Below are 24,833 nucleotides of genomic sequence, written 5' to 3' on the forward strand. Positions count from 1 at the left end.
TGGAGCAGTAACAAGCGGAGGAAGCAGGCAAAGGAAGGAGGAAGGAGGAAGAAGGAGAAAAGAGAAAAGAGAAAAGGAAAAGAAGAACAAATAAAAAGATTCAAAAATCAAAAATCAAAAAATCAAAATTTAAAAAAATAATTTTAAAGAAAAGAAGTGTGAAAGAAAGGAGGAAGAAAATATGAGGAACATGTTTTCCTTTCCTCAAAATGAGGAAATCATTTTCCTTAATTTTAGAAGGTTTTTTCTATTGATCGAAAAATATTTTCCGTTGACCACTCATTTTCCGCCCCCCAAACATAAAAAATTGAGGAAAATATTTTCCGTGAAACAAATGGATCCTTAATCACTTTTAAGCACTTATCTTCTTCAAGCTCTAATCGCTCATAGTGTGTGTGGTCGGTCTTGCCAGTTTTGCATTTAGTTTCTACTTGGTTTATTTTGTTCTTGCGTGTCCGTCTAACTAAAATTTCTTTATGAGTGGGAAATAAATAGTTACGTCGGACAATATCATCCGTAAAAGTGCATTTCTTCTCGTTTTCACCCACGATGCTTCTCCTTCCCTCGTCAGTTGCCTCAACTTCTTTACTTTATTTGTCCCATGAGATAGGAAAATCATCTACGGTAAATTTAATGGATAATCCTAGTAAATTATATCTGTAGGAAGACAGTACTCCATTGAAAGCCATTTCATGTTATTTTTGTTTTTACTCGCAGAAGCAACGTAAAGTTCAGCAGATTGACTCTTTTATGGGGTCGATTAGCATAACTTATGGAACTGATAGGGTGTCAATGCAAATATTTCCAAGCCAAGTCGAGGGGAAACCGCATATTATGACTATAATTTTCCAAAGCAGGAACGAGCAAGGGGCACACACCCAGTGCTCCACGGGCCGCACCTTGAGAGCGTAAGTCGACACCATACTCGGCGGCATCACCTGCATCATGAACAGCGAGGCCCGCTCCTTGCACAAGAACGCCAGGCTTGATCAGCAACCTGATGAGTATCATGATAAAGCAGGTAAAACCATCGCCTTAGCGGGCGTTGGAAGCTCTCTCTGTCCTTCCCCAAGAAATCTGCAGACTCACACACAGGACTCACCTCGTGAAAGGTCCGAGTCTCAGCAACAGGTGAGGTAGGGAGAAATCAACTCTATGTGCTGCAATCAATACTAAAGGTCAGTCTTCCGACTAAGGGAGGGAAAAAGCATTCTTACTTTCTGTCATCTATATAATGACCAAGAAAAGCATAGAATATGTGGGGTTTTTTCTTCACTGTTTAAAAGCAATAATATAAGGGAGTTTCTCGATTGACAATTTTTATTTTTATTTTTATATCATTGTCCTTTTACAATCATAATAAAAAATATGGCCGAACACACAGAAGCCCCAACAGTTCAATTTTTAATGGGGGAAGAACACCGGGAGTACCATAAGTTATGTATGATGCTCATTTTAGTGTCAAAAGTTTCTTTCGAATCATTTAAGTGCTAATTTTTTTCTTTTAAAAATGATTACTTAAGTGCCAACTCCAATTTACTTAGCTGGAAATCCGAGGTGATTTTTTTGTTAATATTTGAAGGCGACGTGGCTCGTTGGAGGTTCAATTGGCAATAAAAAAAGATAAAAGTTGAAAAAAAAAACATAATAAAAGAGTTAAAGAATAAAATTAGATTTAAAATTTTGCTAAAAAATAATTTTTTTAAATACAAATTTTATATAAATTGATTTAAAAATAGGCTTAAGAATTTAAAAAAAATTCTAAAAATTTTTATAAAAGAGGGGGGGGAACCAAGCGGCGAGAATTTTTTAATTTTTTTTTATATTTCCTTTTTTTAAAATTTTTAATTGCCCCCTTTTTCTAAATTTTTAACTTTTTTTGTTAAACTTTTAAGCTTATTTTAAAGCAATTTTTCACTCTAATTTTAATTTATTTAAATTTTTTGTAAAGTTGAGAAGTCCACGTGGACTTAATTTTTTAAAGTAATGCCACTTTATGTTAGAAATTTAATTATAAATGCTACATATTGATTACGGTCGGAATATCCCGCAATTAAGTGATCTGACGAAAATTTTTTGCACTAAAGTGGGTTCCGCATATAACTTTTGGCGTTCCTAGTGTTCTTCTCCCAATTTTTAACCTTTTGAAATGTGTCTAATGGCTAATTGAGCTTGTTTTGCTATAAATAGGGTTGCCCATTAGCTTGAGTACATAGAAATTACTAATCCACTTGCTACAAACTCTTGTTGCACACCTTGCAATCAAAACCCTCGAGAGACTTAATTTGTGAGACAAATATTTCGTAAAAGGGCTTTAAATTTAGTGGATTGGGAAAAACACCGGGACGATCAGTGGAGTGGAGTAGGCATTAATTTGGTGCCAAGATCTGCATCGAAACTCCGTTTTGTATGCTCCGGTCTCATCAACCTCGTCCATTTTCCTGGTTTATTAGTGTTAAAAAAAATCAAAACTGAAATCCTCCTATGTGTAAAATAAACTTCAATGGCGTTTTGCTACCATAACCATCCCGAATAACAACTTACGAATTTTTTGGCGGATTACACCATTTATCTCAAATTCTTTGGAGAAAAATCGACTTATTTGGTCTTGGAAGATTAGTAGGGCAAACGTCTAGTTTTCAATCCGTTTAGCATTTCTCTATCGATACTCTTTCATTTACATGAATATCACATGTTTGATAATTTGCCTAACTCGTATAATGCAAAAAATATTTAATTCTTTTGGTGCATAATTTACATGTTTGGGCCAACTTTTTCCTATCAATTATCTTCTCTTGTAAAATGTATGAGTGAGACTTCAATAGAGAAACATTTGAATGAGTGAAGTGCACCTCATTCATTTAATAATGCTTGTTTTTGTATGAGGTTGTAGTCATTGAAGTTTATTCAAAATAAGCTGAGACATTTGCTGATTGCTGACATCTTCACTCATTGCTTAGTTAAGTGTAAGTACTTTTGGCACAGTTGAATTCAAGATGATCTCTCTCTCTCTCTCTCTCTCTCTCTCTCTCTCTCTACCAATCATTAAAAACACATTTCAATAATTTCTTTGGCTATGTGGGAACATTTTATCTAGTTTTACATTAATTGGATTCTTCATCTAGTGATGGTTTTTCATGCAGTGAATTAAAATGTTTGAATAAAATCAGTTAAAATTGCTTTTTCATATAAAAAATTTGATTTTGTCATCAATTCATCTTATTTTAAATTTAATTAATCAGTTTTAACTGAACTGAATAAATTGTGAAATGTAAACTCAACAAAAAGTAATAAAAATGTGAGATGACAATCAAACCATCATTAAGCTTTTTGGGCTACGTCGCAAGATTATGATTTGTATTTTACCACACGACAAACACAACAAAAGAGTAAGGCACCACGTAACGGGCGCGTACGATAACACTTTTTGCTTTGAAATCAACTTCTTGCTAGAAGTTGATTTTTCTATTTCTGTTCCGGAAGTTGATTTCTGATCATAGAAATTCATATGGTAACGGTTGAAAATTTATAGTTCTAAAATATTGTTAGCGGAAAATCTTCTATGAAGAATTATCGTCGACGGCCGAAAAATTTCTACTTCATTTTTAAACTTTTTAAATTTATTTTTTAAAAATAATTTTTATTATTGAAAATAAATAATAAATAAATTATTATTTTTAAATTTATTTTTTAAAAATAAATAAATTATTATTTATTTTTTGCTCCGGCGGTCGGAGATGGCGACTTGGCGGCGGAGGGTGGTGGTCGGTGGTTGCGGGCGGCAATGGGCGGTGGCCAATGGTGGTTAGCGATGGCGGTGGGTGTCGGTGGTCGTTTGTGGGCGAGAGCGGAAGACGGCGAAAGTGGGTCTAATCAAAAAGAGGGCGAGGCGTAATAAAAAGAAGGTGAGGCGACAAGTACTTTGTGAGTTTTTGTTTTATCTAGTTCTTCTTAAGTTTTTTTGTTTTGGTCAAATAGTACTTCTTAAGTTGAGAAACTACTTTTTTTTAACTTATCAAATTGGGTGAAAAATAACTTCAGAAGCGAAAATTCACTTCAGAAATAGAAATTTCTTTCAGAAGTAAAAATTTTTACCAAATAGATTTCTACTTCGGGAGTTATATTACCAAACGAATTTCTACTCCGGAAGCACTTATGGAGCAGAAATCCACTTCTAGAAGTGTTACCATGCGCACTATAAGACACAAGCGAACATTTCTTCAATTTCGAAGACTATCGACCGTGGACTCTATCTTTTAAAATATCAATCGGAAGTTGATATCAAGTTTGACGATATTAATTAATAAAATCACTGAAAAAATAACACTCAAATTTGTAGTTGATTGATGGACTATTTAGATTTTGTTTTAGCAAAAGGTCTTGAGCTTCCTCTCTAGCCAACGGTCGTACACGAGCATCCTTTGCTCTACTGCTTGTCATCTTGGCGTTGCAGATAGGCATCAGATCAATGTCAAAACCCTAATCTTCTTTCTGATTCGCCTGTAAGTTCTTCTTTCCCCACCCTTCTTCTCTTCAACGCTCCGTCTTCGGTTTTGGGTCATCTTCTTCCCTCTTTCTCGGGGGTGCTATTGACCCTTCGATTTCCGGGGGATCTAACTGGTTGATTGGTTTTGCGCTTGTTCTCGTGATGAAGCCGGCCCGCTCTCTGCTGCTCTCTTCCGGTTCCAGGTTGCTGCTCCTCCCCAGTCGTCGATCGACGGGGCTCCGAGGATTCACCACGTTCAAGTCGAAGGTACGGCGTGCGATCCTTAGCGTTGTTTCATTCGCTCTCTCGATTGATGATGAACTTTGTCTTTGTTAATTGAGGTCGAGATCGAAATCTATCGGAAATGAGTCGCCTTTAACGCGGTCTGATTGATGTAGATGGCATCGGAGCCTTTCACTTTTGGACCTTACAAGATCGACCCGGCGGAAGTGTTTTACACCACCTCTCTGTCCTTTGCCATGGTCAATTTGCGTCCTGTTATTCCCGGTCTCTCTCTCTCTCTCTCTCTCTCTCTCTCTGCGCACCCAATTTTGACTGGATGACATTGAAAATGCCCAGAAGACACGTAGGCGGTTAACATAATTGGCGAGTGTATCCTTGCAGATTTTAGTTGGTAGGAAAGGAAATGGTCCTCTCAATTTGCATGAAAGAGGTGATCCTATACCCTCACAGATGGTAGTTACAGCAGGAAGCGCACGATGCGTTTAGCTTGAATGAGAAATTTTTTTCAACAGAGCCCCTAGCAAGCAGTGGATGGCTTTATATTGAATGGACTGTAAGCAATGTTGTTGTATGGTTAACTGAACAACCATTGTCCTCCACGTTAGCATTTACAAAGTCTAGAAAATCTCCTCCTATACAGGGTTTAATCTCTTCTTTCATAGTTCTCTGTTCTGCTTCTGGATACTATGCTTAATGTGTTTGGTTTTGATTTGGGTTTATTCCCTTGCAGGTCATATCCTTTGCACGTAACCAAATTCGTTGATAGAACTTTTGTTTTCATTGATGGGTAAGTGTTTAGGACAGCACGATGGGGTTGAAGACCCTCTTTGAGCATAATTTGTGAGAGAGTGCCGAAACATTTATTGCTCCATCTTAGATGAAGGCATTGAGTGGTTAGAGATTTTGAATGAAACCATGAATCAAATGTGCCACCAGACCTATCACTGAGAAAGCAATCCACCTCACAAGGGATTCACATCTCCCTATACCTATCTTCGTGGAGTTGTTGGGTCCATAAAACATGATCCTGTGAGAATGATTGTTGTCTATCGGTTATCATTTCTTCGGCCACATTGAAGCTGGTCTTTTTATGTTAACAAAAAGAAAATCCTGTTCAGCTTGTCTAAGTCCCAACTTGATCTATTATACAGTGGTGTGCCCCCGGAATTTCTAACATCTTGTATGGACAGCTTCCCTGGTTTGGACAGTCAATACACAAGATTTAGCGGTAGCAGTGAATGACAACGGTATTAGTTTGACACTGTTTTCTGAGAGCACCTTCAGACCTCAAACTGCAATGCATTATAGTGGCATTAGTTTGACAATGCTTTCTGAGAGCACCGTCACATCTCATGTGTTCAGCTCTTAGAGTCATGCCTTAGTGCATTATGAACTATGTTACAAATTTGATGGAAAATTTTTGTCTAGCTGATGGAGGCATGCTTTTAGGTATATCTATCTCTGATGGAGGCATGCTTTTGGGTATATCTATCTCTGTTGGTGGGAAAAATTAAGTATTGAGCCGCATGGCAATTAGTTATCTCCATATCAACCTTCCTTGGTCATCTAGAAAGGCTTAAACTTCGATTTGGTTTTACATGACTTAAGGCATTTATGATGCATAAAATGTTTCACTTGACATCATGTACATGTGCTCATCTGCCCGAGGCGTGAAGTAAAGCGCTTTGTTGATCTTAGTGCTGATGAGACTCTTGATATATGGCTTGCTGCAAAGAAAGTTGGTGGTCAGTTGGAACACTATCACAATGCATCATCTCTGACTTTTACAATTCAAGTAAGATACTTGTAACTTTTTAACTCAACTCTTTTTTCCTTACATGTAAATCATCTTCTCCGTGAAATTAAATTGGTCAAAGTTGAATTGCTAAATTGATTGAATTGTAAAAGCCTCAGCCACCCTAAAAATGCCATCTTAGGTGCTGTATATTTGACTCGCCAAATTAATTCCATTTTTGTGGCATCTGAATCTCACATGATATGAATTAGTGAATTAAATAATAGTTCAATGGAAATATATCTGTGTCTCGGTTGAATCTCTTGGCTGATCAGTAAAAGAGTCTGGTATATATTACTTCCACTTTCATTTCTTGTACTAAAGAACCGTAACAGTTTCCTATTGCAATCACATGAAGGGGATATGCAAATTGATAAGAGTTATATCTTGCAGTTTTGTTGGTACAAATTTCATTTGTGGTCATTGAACTTCAGTGGATTTTGTTATTAGGTCACTAAACTACGATTCAATCATCCAATGCAATGAAGTTGCAATATTTTTGCAATTCATGCACTTCAATAGCAATCAGGCCATTTACCAGTAAATTGCTAATGGTGGACATGTAGTCAGTTTTTTGGACACATCATTGTGACAATTACATGGGCACAATGTCAGCTTTTCACGGGGCACATTTGGCGGATTCTGGTCAAAGTGCATTCATCAATAAATTGAAAGTTTCGTGTGTTGAGAGAGTAGAACACATTGTGTTACCTGATTGAAAAATCATTAAATTTGATGACATCAATGCAGTCTTACCCAATTTTGTTAACCTTAGCTTAAGATGTGGCAGTAAAGTTTCTTAAAAACTTTTTGAATGGTTGGTAAGTTCTATTTCTCCTTGACATTGAATATCCAGCCTTATCAGAAGTTAGAATGATCTCATGCAGTCTAGGGTCCAGGGCTCAAACTCATGCTGTAGAGGAGGGGATGTCGTCTTGTGCTAATGTTGTTTCTGTTCTTTTCTACTTTTTGTTTTTTCTTCTGTGCATCCGGTAATTGTTGATTGCTCCAGGATGGGCCACAAGCTGGACAGACTGTGCCACATGTCCACATTCATATTCTCCCTCGCAAGGCTGGTGATTTTAAGGAGAATGATGAGGTCTATGATGCTGTAAGTGCAAATCTCATCTACCCAGATGGTCTCTTTCAGCCCGAAACGTAATTCTTTATATTCAATATACCTTTAATCACACAGATAGATGAGAAGGAGAAGGAACTGAAGCAAAAGCTCGACTTAGATAAGGAAAGGAAAGATCGGAGCTTTGAGGAGATGGCCCGGGAAGCAGAGGAATACAGAAAGCTTTTCCTCTGAGACAGGCTCTTGGATTGGGCAGGATGGCTTGTTGTCTCAGCCGATTCTTTTCCTTGTGAACGTCCCTCCATTAGCTTTAGGTGCATGCATTGTTGGTCCTCAACCAGAAGAAACATTCATTTGCTTGTTATTTGGCTTGAAATGATTTGTGAATGAGTTTAGCACTGTTGGAGGGTGATGCGACTGGTTGGAGCAACTATGAAATAGCTGATTATACTTGTATGACTTGATGTTCTCAATCTTATTTTTGAAACTAACGATGGATTTTTCTTGGAAAAAGACTCGAGACTTGATGTTGCACCAGAACTCCAGCCCTTGCAGATCCTTCATCGCAGATAGAGGATTATAAGTCTGATACCCGACGCGAGTCATTTATCGGACGATTCGAGAGCTCTTCTGTCAGAACGTAAGAATTTAAGCAACTGCCTATACCAATGCCCATCGCCAATCCATTTGCTATATGCTCCAGTTGCGTTGTGATCAAGGTTAAAATTGCTTTGAGAAACACTACTGCCGGATTAGGGTCAACTTCATCTCTCCTAATCATAAATGTTGGGACTTTCACAATCCTGTTTATAGTACACGTCCAATTTGACCCCAAATGCCACTTTTTTTTTCCCCAGATACATTGGTTACAGCACTTGATAACCACTACGCAGTAGAAAACGCACGTTGAAAGCATAATAAGTTTAAGAGATTTAAGATCAACACAAACTAATTAGGTCTAATAGAGGAAAAAAGCATAATACGAAACGCAAAACTCCCACTTCAAACTGCCACTGCAAAGCCAGCAAAATGGGTCACAAAGCCATTTTGCAACCCATATTTAACTCTTATGGACTGGGCCGTCCACCTATTGATTATACATTTTTTCACATGCCAAGTTCTCCGAGAAACGGTGCCGCCCGCTCTAAAACCCTTCCATCAAATTCTTCAATATCAATAAATACTCAGTTAGGTATCCTTAAATGAATACAGCAAATATTATGTGATTTAAATGAACATTCAATTGTTCCTTTGCCAGCGTCCTCGAAATAGCGTGTCAAAAAAGACAAAGAGATGCTCATAAATACAAAATGATTGTGCTTTGGAATCATCTACATTTCTATTTGAATAGGTGACTTTTCTAAACTTATTGCGCTTGATTTTGAAACTGCGTTGATATAGTGTTGATACATAATTTTGTCAATTTGGTAAGAATTTTTCAGAAAAATATGAAAAAAGCCACGATAGAAAGAAAACTACCAAAAAAAAAAAAAAACTACTAGGCAACAAAAAAAAAAAAAAACCGCATTGTCAAGCTATAGACCGGCCCTCGAGTCAATCCCTTGACTGGCTCAAAAACAACCCGGCCCACCTCCTCTATCTAGCCCCCATTCCTTCATTTTCTTTATCGTTCTCGGTCCAATTCTCCTTTTATTCATTCTAACTTCCTCAGTATAGAATTAGTAGATTTATCGTTTGCATGATGTGTCTACACGTAGCAGATTATTGGAGAGTGTCTAAATTGTTCCTCGCTGTCTTTCTTTTCTGCTTGAAAGACTCGCGTCTATTTTCTGTGTGATGCTAACCGACAGACTTTTTTGGCAAACTTTTTTGGTAGTGTTGCTGTTGGGTTTAGTAGGTGGAGTTGCTCCTCTGATTGCTTTGTCTCGGTCTGATGTTGAAGAAACTCTTTGACCACTCTTATGTATGGCTACAACTTAATGTAGCCTTTGTTGGCTGCAGAGACGTGGCTTTTTTCACGACATGATTTTATCATGGTCATGTCTTTGTATTCTAAACAGATTATATCCTGATTTATCCTTCTCTTTAGTGAATAAAATGCCATGGAACCACTCGGTTATGGAGTCCATAAGTTTTGGTGAATGTACATGAAAGCAGATAAATTGAAAATTGAGTATGATTCCCAAGGATCAATTGCTCGCTAGCCCACTTGGATCGTAAAGAGAAGCTTTGGGAGAGATAATGTTTTTATTGGAAATGTTTTGGGTGATTACAAGTGAGGGAAATCTCTTCTATTTATACAAAAGGCTTCTCAATGACTATCGTTGATCGACTTTAGATTTGATGGTTTAGATCGCATTTTCCTATCTACCAATTACCAATATTTAGGACAAAAATGCTCTATAACATGGTACATTTACAGTATCATCCATTCTTATAATATTCTAGAGGACTTAAGAGAACCCTAGAAGCAAGACACTTCAAGTCTGGTTGATCATCGGCCATGTCGTTGGTCGGCTGGGTCATGAGACATTGGCACATCATAGCAAGTTATTTATTTCCTTGATAATTGATGATATATTTTTTTTTTCAAAATGAAGGATACATTATTCATATATACTAACAGCTCTCCAAATTTATATTTCAGTTTTCAAAGCTTTGTGATAGCTAAGAGTTAAGCATCTAGAGTGTGGCATCACTATCACCGGAGCCCAACGGACTTATGAAAAGACCAGACTTTGGGCTCCATTTGTTTCATGAAAAACAACTTTCATTAAAATTTTTTTCAGATTTTTCAAAGTTCATTTCAACGAAAATAAACGAGTTGAGACATACATTTTCCTCTCATGTAAAAAGTACCTTCAAAAGTAGGGAAAATGATTTCTTCTTTTTGAAAAAAGGAAATCATTTTCTCTTCTCTTTCTTTGTACACTCATTTTAATTTTTCTTTTTTTTTTAATTCAAATATTTTAATTCTTTTTTTCTTTTTCATTTTCTTCGGCCGGTCGCCGGCCATAGGGAAGCTCGAGTGTCCATAGAGGTCGGTGAGGCTTGAGCCTCATAGATTAGTGACGCTCGAGCATCGCTTGAGAGCCGCGAGTTCGAACGTTGCTCGAGGGCGGCAAGGCTCAGGCCTTGCAAATCAGCGATGCTCAAGCGTTGCCAGATGGTAGCGAGCTCGAACATTGCTCAAGGGCCGCAAGGCTCTAGCCACACAAATCGGCACCCGGGGGCTGCGAAGCTCGGGCTTCATAGATCGGCGACGCTTGAGCATTGCTAGAGGGCAGCGAGGCTCTAGCCTTGCATATCGGTGATGCTCGAATGTCGCCTGTGGCCGGTCTCTTGCCGTTGCTATGGCTGAAGACTGGCCAAAGGAAGAAAAAGATAAATATATATATTAAAATGACAAAGGAAAATCAAATTCGATTTTCCATATCGGATAGCAGAAAATATTTTTCATTTCATTTTCAGGTTTCGACCGAACACTGAAAAATATCGTCACTTTTTTGAAAAATAATTTTCACAAACACCTCATTTTTCCGAAAAATGAACTGAACCTAAAGATGATTTTACAAACTCGGACCTCTCCCGAGCAAATGCAGCAAAACCGCCCAAAGCAGTGATACCACGACTTCACAAGTTTTCCACCAGAAGTAAGCGGTCTACCTTCGACCTCAAATTTCTTTCTTCTCAATTTTGTCATTGGAATGCCGTCTTTCTATAGTAAGAACGCAACTTATCTCATCCAGCCCCGGAACTGCACAGCCAAGAGCAAACTAGGATTCCAGTGTACAGAGACACCATTTTTATTTTTTTTTTGCAAGTCATTAGCAAACAGTTGCATATATCACGACAATTAAGTCCAAAACCAAACTGTTGTATTCAGTAGCTAGCCTCTAAAGCCACTTCACCCATGGGGCTGAATTAAACATTCTAGAATTTTGTTGTTAGGATACACACGTGCGTGATGCTAGAGAAATCTCACATCGGAGAATCGATATGGAGTAAAGTAGTTAATATATCTTAGTTGGCCCATAATTCATTGGCTTAAGCTTTTTGAGTGAAGGTAGGTCAAACTAAATATATTAATAGGCTCGAACTTGAGCTCCCTCTTCGTGATGCTATCGGGATAGCGAACGGTATTGGGATTCTGTTGCCCACTTCCTAACGGTTCTCAATTTACACAATACACAATAGGTCAGCATCCTAGTAAGGGCAGCTCAATCAAGAAAAAGGAAAAGTGTCGAAAAAGTCCTAAATCTATTGCATTAGTGCTGATTTAGTCCTAAACCTTTTTTGGTGTCAATTCATGCCTAAACATTTTGCATTTGCGTCAATTTAGTCCTAACCTTTTGCATTGGTGCCAATTCATTTATAAATTGTGAGAGATCAACAAATTTAAACACCCAAACTGCTATCACAAAAGACATTAGATTGGATATCCAATCATCCAATGACTTTCTTCTAATGGAAAATTTCATTCATAAGGGATCAAGGCAACATCAACCCTTTTCAAAATAGTTATTTCAAGGTCAAAATCAATCGAATCTAAGAGAATAAACCCTAAACAATGTCGTTTTCCATTGAATAAAATAACAAGACAACAAGGATACAATATCCATGCCTCAACTAGTTTGAGGTTAAACCATAGCAGCAAGCTTCTGTTGGGAAAAAGACGGGTATGCGGAAGCGAATCCTTTTTCCCACTTTGCATGATTAAGATGGGAAAGAAAACATAAAGTAATCTAGAGGCGAAGACACACGAATTTTACGTGGAAAACTCCTCGAAAACGAAAGGGAAAAACCACGAAGATCTTCTACTATAAAAGTAGGATTACAACAATATTTCCTCACTGAATTTGGTGGATCACCTTCACCTTTGTGTTGGAATACACTATAGTTCAAGAGGATAACACTCTCTGAAACTCTTCACACAATGTTGGCTTTCTCGCTCTCTCTCTCTCGAAGGATCTCTTTTGTCGAATGGCTTGTTGGATCTGTCGACCTTACCAACGCATTCTTTCTTTGATGCGGAAAGATGCACCGGATGACTTCAACCTATCTCTCCATCCCCTATTTATAGATGGCCATGGGATGCTCTAGAATCTTCACTAATTAATAAGGGTGAATTTACGAAGATGACAAGCACCTTTTCAATACATGGAGCCACAAAGATCCATTTTCCCGTGCGAGATTGTTGCATTGGGATTAAGTAGTCAACAAAGCTTTAATGTTTTGATTCACCCAACTAATTAAGGAGAATCCCAATCCCAACAAATCTCCCCCTATTCGACTTAATTAAAGGGGGTTACTACACTGGCACCTTCACAACACTCATCGAACTTCTTCGATGGAATAGCCTTAGTCATCATGTCGGACCAATTCTGGTCGGTGTGAACTTTGTCGAGCTGTATATGCTTCTCCTCTATTACATCTTGAATCCAATGATAACGCATATTGATACGTTTTGATCGAGAGTGATAGGCTGAATTTTTCACCAAGTGTATGGCACTTTGATTATCACATCTCAACACATACTTTTCTTGCTTATAACCCAACTCAAGCAAGAAGTTCTTCATCCACAGTATTTCTTTAGATGCTTCTATGGCTGCAATACATTCGGCTTCGGTGGTAGATAGGACAATGCATTTTTGAAGCTTAGACTGCCAAGACACGGCTCCCCCTGCAAAGGTAGTCAAGTACCTTGATGTTGACTTTCTTGCATCGACATCACCACCTAAATCTACATCCGTGAATCCTTCTAACACGGGGTTTTCCTTTGTCGAAACACAAGCACCTTTTAGATGTACCCCGAAGGTATCTAAATATCCATTTGATAGCGGCCCAATGTTCCTTCCTTGGGTTTGAAAGAAATCGACTCACAAGACCGACAGCATGAGTAATGTCGGGCCTAGTGCATATCATTGTCTACATGAGGCTGCCAACTGCCGATGAATATGACACGTTCATCATCTCTTCTTTCTCTTTCTCGGTCGATGGACTCTGTTTCTTACTTAATTTGAAATGTCCAGCAAGATGAGTACTTACTGCTTTTACCTTGTGTATATTGAATTCCCTGAGAATCTTCTTGATATATTTCTCCTGGGATAGCCATAACAGCTTCTTCGAACGATCTCGAAAAATCTTCATCCCAAGGATGCGCTTCGCTAGACCAAGATCTTTCATAGCGAAAAACTGGCCAAGGCCTTCTTAAGGGTAGTGATTTTCTTCGAGTCTTACTCGACTATCAACATATCATCGACATAAAGTAGAAGAATGATGAAATCACCACTGGCATACCTCTTAATAAACACACAATGATCAGCATCGGTCTTCTTGAAGTCATGTTGCGCCACGAACGAATCGAACTTCTTGTACCACTATTTTGGTGCTTATTTTAGACCATAGAGTCTCTTTTCGAGTTGACACACCAAATGTTCTTTACCTGAAGCTTTGAAACCCTCGGGTTGCTCAATGTAGATTTCTTCCTTTAGGTCTCCATGAAGAAATGCATTCTTCTTGTCGAGTTGTTCAATCTCTAAGTTTAGGGTGGCGGTTATACCAAGGACAGCTCGGATCAATGACATCTTCACCATCGGAGAAAATATCTCATCGAAATCGATGCCCTTCTTCCGGTTGCATCCTTTGACAACAATTCGAGCTTTGTATCTTGGCCGCGAGCTGTTTTCATCAGCTTTGAGTTTATACACCCATTTATTTTTCAACACTCGCCTTCCCTTCGATAACCCAACTAGATCATAGGCATGATTATCATGCAAGGACTGCATCTCCTCTTGCATGGCTTCACCCATTCTTCTTTCTCGTCTTTAGTCACAGCTTCTTCATAGAACCGAGGCTCCCCTTCATCTGTAAGAACCGTATAATCATCGGTAGGATATCTGGTTGAGGGACGCTTGATTCTAGTGGATTGCCTCAATTGAGGTTGAACTTCGTGCTCTAGTTGGACTGGTTCTGTCTATGTCGTTTTGACAAGCTCCTCTGTTGGTGGTTTGACATTGCCATCACCAACTTCTTCATTGTTATTCTGCGATGTTTCTCCCCCCGAATCATCACGCTCCTTAGAGGATAATACGAGATTGGAATGGGTAATGACACCGGTTTGGGCCTTCTTGATGTCTTCAAGAGTTTGGTCTTCAAAAAATGCAACATCATGGCTTCTCACAATCCTCCTTTTGATAGGATCCCAAAGTCGATAACCAAACTCATCTCTTGGCAAACCAAGGTAAATACACTCCTTAGTCTTTGCATCGAGCTTAGATCGTTTGTCTTTAGGAATATGAACGAATGCTCGGTAACCGAACACTTTCAAATGATCGTATGACGCCTTTTTTTTTTGTCCAAACTTCCTCCGGGATTTCTCCATCCAAAGGTTTTGACGGTGACAAGTTGATTACATCAACTGCAGTCTTCATGGTCTCACCCTAAAATGATTTGGGTTGTTTGGCATGAGATAACATGCATAAGACACTTTCCTCAATGGTTCAGTTCATCCTCTCGGCTACACCATTTAGCCGAGGCGTCTTTGGTAGCGTCTTCTCCAGTTTAATACCATGTGACCTGCAGTATGCTTCGAATGGATCACGATACTCATCACCATTATCGGCTCTTACGCACTTTAATTTCCTCCATGTCTCTCGTTCTACCGTGGCATGATACTCCTTGAACGCTTAGAGAACTTGATCTTTCATGCTCAATAAAGACACTCATACTTTTCTGGAGTGATTGTCGATAAAGGTGACGAACTAGTATGCACCACCGAGGGATTTCTCTGTCATCGAACAAACATCGGTGTGAACTAGATCAAGAACGTACCTTCTCCTTTTAGGTTGACATGGTTTCTGGAAAGACACTCGGCGTTGTTTGCCGGCTAAGAAGTGAGTGCAAGACTCCATCAATTGGCCTTTTACGTCGGAGAGTAGTTCTTTCTTGGCGAGGATCTGTAACCCCTTCTCGCTCATGTAACCAAGCCTCTTATGCCACAGCTCCAGGCTTGAGTCACCGTAGGCAACATTAGCATCTCCATTGCATACTCTACCTTGCATGATGTACAAGGAACCTTCTTTGTTTCCTTAGGCGATGACCATACTCCCTTTGGCAAGTTTCCATTTGCCCGCACCAAAGTGATTCACCATCCCGACATCGTTTAGCTTCCCAGCTGAGACAAGGTTGAGACGCATATATGGAACATGCCTCACCTCCTTTAATACTAACTTATATCCCGTGTCGGTCACCAAAGTGACTTCACCAATTCCAACAATTTTGCTGGTGACACGGTTTCCCATATTGATTGTACCAAAATCACCACTTTGGTAGGATGAAAAGAAGCCTTCATATGGAGTGACGTGAAAGGATGCACTCGAGTCAATGATCCATGAACTATCATCGTTGGCAACATTGAGGTAGTTGGCTTCTCTAATTAGGAAGATATCATCAACTTCGGTTGCAATGACGACCGTAGTGCTCTTCTCTTCCTTCTTCTTTGGTCAACTTGGTCCGGCTTGATATTGCCGGACTTTTGATCTCTCTTAAGAATCCGGCACTCCGGTTTTTTATGACCCAGCTTCTTGCAATAATAACAAGTTACTTTGGAGCGAGATTTATACCGCCCACGAAACTTGTTATGACTGCAGCTTTTACTTCTTCCACAGGTCTCTCTTTTCCCATGAATATCGACGACATTGGCTTCATATTGGTTGGACGTGCCTCGTTCTCTTCTTCTAGCCTGTTCGTTTAGAAGGCTATCACCTACGGCATATATGGAGAGCTTCCCTTCTGGAGCTGAGTTACTTAGAGTAACAACCAACGTATCCCAACTTTCTGGTAGGGAATTAAGGAGTAGGAGGGCTTGCAACTCATCATCAATCTTCATCTCAATCTTCGTCAATTGATTTACGAGCCCCTTAAAATTGTTTAAGTGGTCGATCATACTTTGACTATCCTTGTACTCCAGCTTTACCAATCGTCGCACTAGGTGAACTTTATTGCGCGGTGTCTTCTTTTGAATCATGGAATCTAGCTTCATCCATAATTCATGAGCATTGGTATGTGTCGACACATGCTCGAACAAACTTTTATCGATGTACTTGCGGATCATGGCGACCGCTTTGCGATTCTAGAGTTCCCACTCTTTGTCGCTCTTCTCTTCCAGCTGCTCCTCATTTAGGATTGGCTCGTACAAGTCCCTGCAATAGAGGTGGTCCTCAATCATGGGCTTCCAATAGGAATAGTTCTCCGCTGTGAGTTTGAACATATCACCATCATGGGTAATGGTGGCCTCCATCTTGAAACACACAATGCCCTTGAACCAAGCTCCGATACCACTGTTGGGAAAAGGATGGGTATGTGGAAACAAATCCTTTTTCCCACTTTGCGTGATCAAGATGGGAAAGAAAACATAACGTAATCTAGAGGCATAGACACACGAATTTTATGTGGAAAACCCCTTGAAAACGAAAGGAAAAAACCATGAGGATCTTCCACTATAATAGTAGGATTACATTAATATTTCCTCACTGAATTTGGTGGATCACCCTCACCTTTGTGGTGGAATACACTACAGTTCAAGAGGATAACACTCTCTCAAACTCTTCACACAATGGTGGCTTTCTCGCTCTCTCTCTCTCGGAAGATCTCTTTTGTCGAATGGTTTGTCGGATCTGTTGACCTTACCAACGCATTCTTTCTTTGATGTGGAAAGATGCACTGGATGACTTCAACCTATCTCTTCATCCCCTATTTATAGATAGCCATGGGACCTCTCTTCCATGCTCTAGAATCTTCACCAATTAATAAGGGTGAAATTACGAAGATGACAAGCATCTTTCCAATACATGGAGCCACAAAGATCCATTTTCCCGCGCGAGATTGTTGCATTGGGATTAAGTAGTCAACAAAGCTTTAATGCTTTGATTCACCCAACTAATTAAGGAGAATCCCAATCCCAACAGCTTCAGACATTTCTAGCAGACTTTCAAATTTTAAGCTGCACGGTCTGTGACCCTAGCCAGCCAAGGTAAGAAACAAAAAATCAAAGCAAGAACAAAGAAATAAATAATCGAAAAATTTATTAAAAATTATTCATGTCAGCACCGGTCGTGTCACGTAAGACAAGCGACGTTCACGTTAGTGACTTATAGCCAAAATTAGTCGGATGAACTCAATTGACAAAATATAAAAAGGTTTGGGATTAAATTGACGAAATTGAAATTTTGTGATTGAATTGATAAAACTGTAGTGAATTTATGATTTTGTTTGGACAATTTTTTCGAGAATAGCCGGCATGGCTAGGAGAAACGTGCGCGAACCCTTCCACAATCTTGTTCCCCACGATCAAACACCTGAGACACCCAGCCATCTCTGAGATTAAGTGCAAAATGTACTTGAGATCCTTGACCACGTAAATAACTCACCAAAACATCGTCATAAAAAAGCTGCTGCTTGTCCAATTAATCCTTGGAATGGAAGTCATTCCCCATCGTTCTTTGGAGTCGGATAGCATGTCAGGTTTTATCATTCTTTGGAGTCGTTCGACAAGAACAAAAATCGAGTGTCGAATCACATATTTATTTGGCATTTACGACTCCTTCAATAGCATATGAAGGAACCGAAGGTAAACGAAATGGCATGCTACCGTTACCATGAAGAAAGAACATGGATAGATTGTAAGCTGTCATTGCTGTCCAGGGATAATTACCAACTCAGTCCAAACCAACCTTATTATACGAATATCAACTTAGTCTGAAAATTTTTAATTATACCAATACAATCCTAGATCTTTGTGCAAAGTTCTACTGATAATCTCGGTGATTAGTCGCCGACAGATCCATCTTTGTAGAATGATTGAGTCTATGCAAACCGTATTAAGTTGATTCACAGATTTACTCGCTTTGTAGGATTTGCGTTTTTGTCTTAAAGTTATGTATCTCTTTTTTCATGTGAAATGAAAATTTCTTCCGATCAAAAAAAAAAGAAAAGAAATTAATGAACCCACATGTACAGTGAGGTTGTAGATTAACTAAATTAATCGCTACTCACAAATTGCGAGCACCTCTAGCTCTGTCTCGAAACTGCTCATCAAGCCCACGAAATTAAAATCAGACACCACTTAGAAAGTTCTCAAACCAAGGGTACTTAGGTCGTCAAAATCAAGGATGTTTTTGCTAATTTGTAATTGCATTCATGATCATGAGCGAGTCCTACTGCGTGAGATTGTTGTTTCTCGGGTAAACATTCATGTTCCGGTCGGGGCAGGTTGGGGTATCGATGGATCCAATCTAAATGGGAAAATGGTTCAAAAAGTCTTAAATCTATAGTACTTTTGCCAATTCAGTATTAAACATTTTAACTTTGCCAATTGAGTCATAAACTTTTTTACGTTTTGTCAATTGAAACCATCTGATCAATTTTCGCTAGAAATCGCTGATGTAGACGCATGATCAGCGCTGACGTAGACAATTTTCAATAGTATATTTTTTGAATTTTTTTATTAATTTTTTCTAATTTTCTTTTCTTTGGTTTGTTCCTTATTGTGGCTGATGAGGTGTGACCCTTGCCAGTCACAGTAAGAAAAAAAAATAAAGAAAACAAGAAAATAAATAGCTAAGTAATTAAAAAATATTAAAATATTACTAAAGATTGTCCAAGTAAGCTCTAGCCGCGTCACATAGGATGGTTGACGTCCACGTCGGGACGAACTCAACTGGCAAAACGTGAAAATGCTCGTGACTCAACAAGCAAAATCAAATGTTTAAGATTGAATTGACAAAAGTGCAAGAGATTTATGATTTTTTGAAGAAATTTTCCCAATCCGAGAGGCGACGCCCCAAGTTATATCCGAGGCTCAAAGAATTGCTGTGATTCAAGGGCCTTGAGTTTCTAATTTTTTTTCAGTCTAATAAAATTGGGAATACTCCGTCATTCGATTTTTGTTTTGCAAAGCGGGACGCAACCAACTTTGGCATTAGACTATTTGTGTGGTTGTTTTCCGTCGTGCTTTCCGGCGCACTCCATGTCGATTTTTGTTTGCTTTTTTCTTTTTGTCATGATTTTGTAGTTTCATGAGATGCACTTTGACCGAAATTCTTGCAAGCTTCCCTTAGTTCCCTACATCAAATTATATTTAGAAACTTTTTCGAAAAAAACTATTAGTCATGTCCGTTTTCAAAGATAGAGCACTTATTTTTCGGGAGTTGAAATATTTAGTCTGTCTTTGTTTAAGCCTCCAGTCGAAATTTGACTATTTGGTATCATAGATACTACAGGATAATTGCCTAAAAAATCATACACCTATTATAACGTGGCTTATTCAATCCTAAAAATTGCCATGGAAGAATAACCACATCAGTAAATTCAAGCCAAAATTGATCGGAAGGACTATATTAGTAAACATCAAAAGGTTTTTAGGACTAAATTGGCAAAATTAAAAAAGTTTAAGACTGAATTAGCGTCCGCATAGTAAGTTCAAGATCGATTGGGCGATTCCCGCATAGGAAAGTACACCAAGCATCTGGACAAGAAGCGGGGGGACAAAATGAAATCGAGACACTATACAGTATAAATAATCCATAATGCATAGTATACTATCTGCATTATTTGTTTAGCTTTCAAGCCGGCAAGCAAATGTCATACTCTCCGTTTCTCTTCGTAATCTTAGACATTACGACAGACACATGGGATCCAACATTGCCTTCCATGTTAGCATGATTGGCTTGATCTCTCATTTAGATGGTTCCAACCCCATCACCTGCTTTTTCACCCACCCTAGCTACCATTTAACTACCGGCTTTTGAATAATTTATCCATGTGTTACTATTGCTTTTTTTGGGGGGGAGAATTTTGGCCTCATTAGCATGCATTATGAGTAGCTCATCAACCTCTCCCCCACTCGAGAATTGTGAGCATATAGATAGATGGAAATTGGCAGCTAAAAGTGAGAAACTCAATATATATATATAAAAAAAAAAAGTTGGCTATGAAAAAGAATCACTTTTGAAAATCACAAAACGGAATGGAGCATTACATCTTTCACTTTTCATTTTCAGTTCTCTCAATTTTTCCTCGACCTAGAACAGAATAAGGTCTAATTTTCAAAGAAAAATATATATGATAATAAAATATTACATAAAAAATGAAAAATTTTGGAAAAATTTCTAAAAAGTAAGAAAAATTTCAGAAAATCCCTAAAAATAGAAAAGCTTAGATTAGGCTAGTTTAACCTTATTTTCATAAATTTGGGCCTAGATTCCCTATATTCCACAGATTTTGTTCTTTTTTAGAAAAATCATAAACACATTTGCAATTAAACTCGAACCACATTACTCTAAGCCCTTAGGGCTTTATAAAGATTTTATGATGTGATTTATCAATTCCATGATTCCTTGATTGCACACTTGATTTCATTAGTTCTGATTTGTCTAGGTTTATGTACTTTAGACTTAGTTTAGCTTTAAAATTTTTTTGAAAAAAGACAAAAATAACCAGCGTGGATACTTAGCAAGTTATCGTTCTTAAGTTTTTGATGAATTAAGACTGATATTTGATTTACTAGAGCCAAAAGCATGGACAATATAGGGCAGTGCAGTGCATTTTCCTTGTAGAAACGAATGTGTTGCTCGTGTCGGTTGTTCGCTCGCTCAAAAGAGTTCAATGAAACTCCACAATAAATATCGAAAATGACTTGTGATGATTTTTTATATTTATTTTTACATTTCAATATGTAATATGTTATATAAAAGAATCAATATGAATTAATCTTCAATTAATTCGAAATATAGAATGAAGTTTCACAAGGTAACTATATATTTATTTGACTTAAATGACAAAAATTGTGAACAACAATTGTTCCCGAAAATAGAAATTTTGTGCATTTATGAAACGCATTTCCGTTCCAAGAATAAAAATTTTGGGCAATTACTAAACGCGTTCTGATTCTCTAAAATTCATTCAAAAAACAGAATCAGAAAAAATCATTTTAATTAGGATTACTTTTTCAGATCAGAGTGATGACAAATCTCCACGAGTCCGATCAAAATCTGATTTATCCCGGAAACTAGCAGCTCTCCCAGCCTTGAAATTCGTGGTAGAATTTAATATTATTCCTCGGGCCAGTGGCTAATCATTACGGTCTTATTATTAAATTTGGGCAAACAGGTTCTTTTACAGAACTGTCTCCCATTTGCAAAACGATTTTAGGGTTTTTCAAAAGTCAAAGCAATTGCACATTTTTCCCGGCATGGAAAGGACAAAAGCCCACGTGCCTGGTCTTGCTAGAATGACCCTTGTTTTGAGGCAGACAAAGCGGTTTACCAATGAAATGATTTAATGAAATAACTGAAAGTCATATGGTCCAGTCGATAAGTTGATTAAAAAAAAAATATGATTGAGATGAGTGAAAGCGTATGAACTACGGATTAAAACTATAGGTTTCATTTCGCTGATCAATTTCCTATTCCAAGCTAAAATTTGCTCCATCATTGAATTAAGAACTGCTTTTTTTCTAATGAAAAAACACTCTTTAAGATAACTTTCAATCTCATAAAGTATTATATTAATCTCGTGAATGGGGCAAGACGCCAACCAAGCTTCAAGCACTGCTTAATGTGGAATTGTTTGCCCTTAGTAGGGCGAGGAATCGATACAATGAGAGCGTCTAATTCATATTTACATATAGCTCGAGCTAGTGATTAGAACATGGTTTTCATGACAAGATAAGATGAAGTGTTCAACGATACTTTTAGAATCAATATAGGGCATCGTAATGATTTTTGATAAAAAGAGAAATAAACTAGATCACGAAACTGTTTTACATCACTGCCATCTTTATACACGAAAAATCTAAATTTAACTAGCTCATGAAACTTCTAAGATCTATAGTGGCCTGTGGGTAGTCGGGTCTCTGTCGCGATATCTTTCTATTTAAAAAGACAAAGGTTACTAAGAAAAAGTGCAAAAAAAAAAAAAAAAAAAAAGCTCTAAAGTGTTAAAAAAATTAAAAAGGAGAATAAATTTGGTGGGTTCAATGAGAGCAGTCGGAAGCAATATGGCCCGTCGAGGAAGAACTAGTGCCCGGCAAAGCGAACCTCACTTTTTGTCTTAGGCCACTAGCACCAATAGTTACGCATGATTCTCTCTGCCTCTCTTTCCTTAATTCCTTTGTCTTAAATAACTAAAATTCATCACTTGCGGTACATATAGCTTTAATAAGTATTCATTAGGTCATCCATGTATTTTAGGAGCTCAAGATTTATGTACTTCAAATCGAATTCCGCCTCAGACTTGAAAGGGTAATGCATCTTATCAATAAAATGAAAATGCGTATTAAAAATAAGTTATAAGCGTGTTCGTTTGAGTGAAATACAAAATCTGGCAATTTGTTTTCGGAATTTTCACCCATTTAATTCACCGAAAATGACAAGTCAATCTAAAACACTTTTCGATCAACGAAAATCAGAAAAGTGAATCCCTTAACCTGAAGAAAGTGAAAATACTTTTCAAAATTGCTCCTCTTGAATTTTTTAATATTTTATTTTATTAGCATTTTATTTTATTTTTATTTTTCTTTCTTTTCCCTTTGGCCGGTCGCCGGGCCTTGACGACGATGGGTGGTTGGCTATAGGGGTAGACTAGTGAGGCTCGATCTATTCCAGGGGCCGTGGCGAGGCAAGGTTGACCTCGCCTGACGAGTTTCGGCCTCAAGCTCACCAGGCGAGGCTCGACCTTGAGCTCGCCACTCTCGAGCTAGACCGAGCCTCACCGTGGCCCAGTGACCGACAAGGTAGAGGGAAAAATGAAAAAGAAAAAGAGAAAAAAGAAAAAATTTAAAAAATTATTATTTTTTGCTTAAGGTAAAATCATAATATTGAAATTATTTTTCAGATAAGAACCAAACACCAAAAAATATTTTCCATCGCATAACACCAAACAAAGGATAGCAAGCTGTTTTCCTTGAAAGTGATTTTCGGGAAATCATTTTCCTTTTCTATAGAGTTTTTCGTGAAACAAAAGCAAGTTACATATTTTATACGTCGTTAATTGTATTTCGAGGTTCCCTTTCTTTTACTTTATTTTGGATAACACTCCCTGAAAATATAAGATGCGACATTCATGATTATATAACTGGATTCTACATAAAACTATGAAATCGGAAAAGGGAAAGGAAATAAATTTAGGGGTTTACCGGTTTATGTCAATTGGGAGATTAAGAATCATTTTGACTCTTTTAACGAGAATTGGGTGGACTTAGAAACTCACAAAGTGGAAACAGCTTCACCGGAAGGACTATGATATGAAAATAATCTAAAGTATTATAGTATGGCGTGTAAAGGAAATGAATTTCCAAAAAGGACAGTCCATTTGTAAGCTCTAGATATCACTGAAAAGTAAAATATATATATTGATTTTATAATTAATTCTACAATCTGTGTAGAGCTTTTTTTTTTTTTTTTGAAAGTGCACGATAGGTTGAGAGCCATTAAAAAAGGTTTGTTTTACGGAAAATAAATAATTTGAAAAATATTTTTTTTCAAAATAATCGTTTATTTTGTTTGAAATAATTAGTCGATAACAAATATTTTGAGTATTGACAACAATATATGACTGAATATTTTTGTGAATAATGAAAATATTTTTTATTGCTTTCTTTGTAAGTGAAACGGACGATTGTTTTTAAGGAAAATATTTTCCTAAAATCATCACCTGTATTTTGCTCACAAAAATGAACGAATAAATTATTTCCATGAGAATCCATAAACACAAATTATTGTTGATTATGAAATATTTTTTTTATTAATTAATTATTTAAAGCGATATAAATGATTGTTTGTGAAAAGATAATTTCCAAATTATTTATTATTTACGAAATAAATGGAGTGTTAATTCTCGTAATTAAACATGATAAGGTGGATCTTGTGAAATTGACGTGGGTGTTGTCACAGCGCCGAGAGTACGATGCAAATGGAAACGCGGTGTCACAGCGCGTGGAGTAACAGTGATACATATGTGTTAGACCTCGACGACACCGTATCATCTCATGAGGTCGTCAAGGACCGGTTGCGTATCGAAGGAGAGCATGGCCTTTGCTCTTATCATTTTCATTTTGGCCGAAAGTCTTTCTGCTTAATTATAAAACGCAAGTTGTCGATGGAATCTTGACGAAGCCTCCCTTTCTTCGTTTGGAGCATTTCTCCCTCTCTTTCTCTCGCTCTCTCTCTCTCTCTCTCTCTCTCTCTGCAAAACCTGACGATGAATTCCTT

General features: G+C 37.8%; 1 protein-coding gene across 2 annotated transcripts; it reads left to right on the forward strand.

Annotated features, from left to right (window-relative positions):
* Window positions 1–4,371: 4,371 nt before the first annotated feature.
* LOC115726028 (bifunctional bis(5'-adenosyl)-triphosphatase/adenylylsulfatase FHIT) lies at window positions 4,372–8,115 on the forward strand. 2 transcript variants are annotated; one of them, XM_048285507.1, is made up of 6 exons: window positions 4,372–4,502; window positions 4,655–4,753; window positions 4,885–4,995; window positions 6,378–6,524; window positions 7,537–7,635; window positions 7,720–8,115. In XM_048285507.1, exons 3-6 carry the CDS (start codon window positions 4,885–4,887, stop codon window positions 7,834–7,836), a joined length of 474 nt encoding a protein of 157 aa, XP_048141464.1. In that variant the 5' UTR covers window positions 4,372–4,502; window positions 4,655–4,753; the 3' UTR covers window positions 7,837–8,115. The 2 variants fall into 2 exon arrangements, with proteins under 2 accessions (XP_048141464.1, XP_048141463.1); XM_048285506.1 differs by lacking the exon at window positions 4,372–4,502 and having other exon boundaries at window positions 4,524–4,753.
* The last annotated feature ends 16,718 nt before the right edge of the window (window positions 8,116–24,833 follow it).

This window comes from Rhodamnia argentea, chromosome 9 (genome assembly GCF_020921035.1).
Source record: "Rhodamnia argentea isolate NSW1041297 chromosome 9, ASM2092103v1, whole genome shotgun sequence".
Taxonomy (NCBI): domain Eukaryota; kingdom Viridiplantae; phylum Streptophyta; class Magnoliopsida; order Myrtales; family Myrtaceae; genus Rhodamnia; species Rhodamnia argentea.

Bases quoted from the DNA above. Each gene is read 5' to 3' on its own strand.
- LOC115726028 (XM_048285506.1), top strand. From the start codon at position 4,649: ATGAAGCCGGCCCGCTCTCTGCTGCTCTCTTCCGGTTCCAGGTTGCTG. The intron at 4,754-4,884 runs GTACGGCGTGCG...TGATTGATGTAG, and splicing joins TCACCACGTTCAAGTCGAAG to ATGGCATCGGAGCCTTTCAC. The intron at 4,996-6,377 runs CTCTCTCTCTCT...TGACATCATGTA, and splicing joins TGCGTCCTGTTATTCCCGGT to CATGTGCTCATCTGCCCGAG.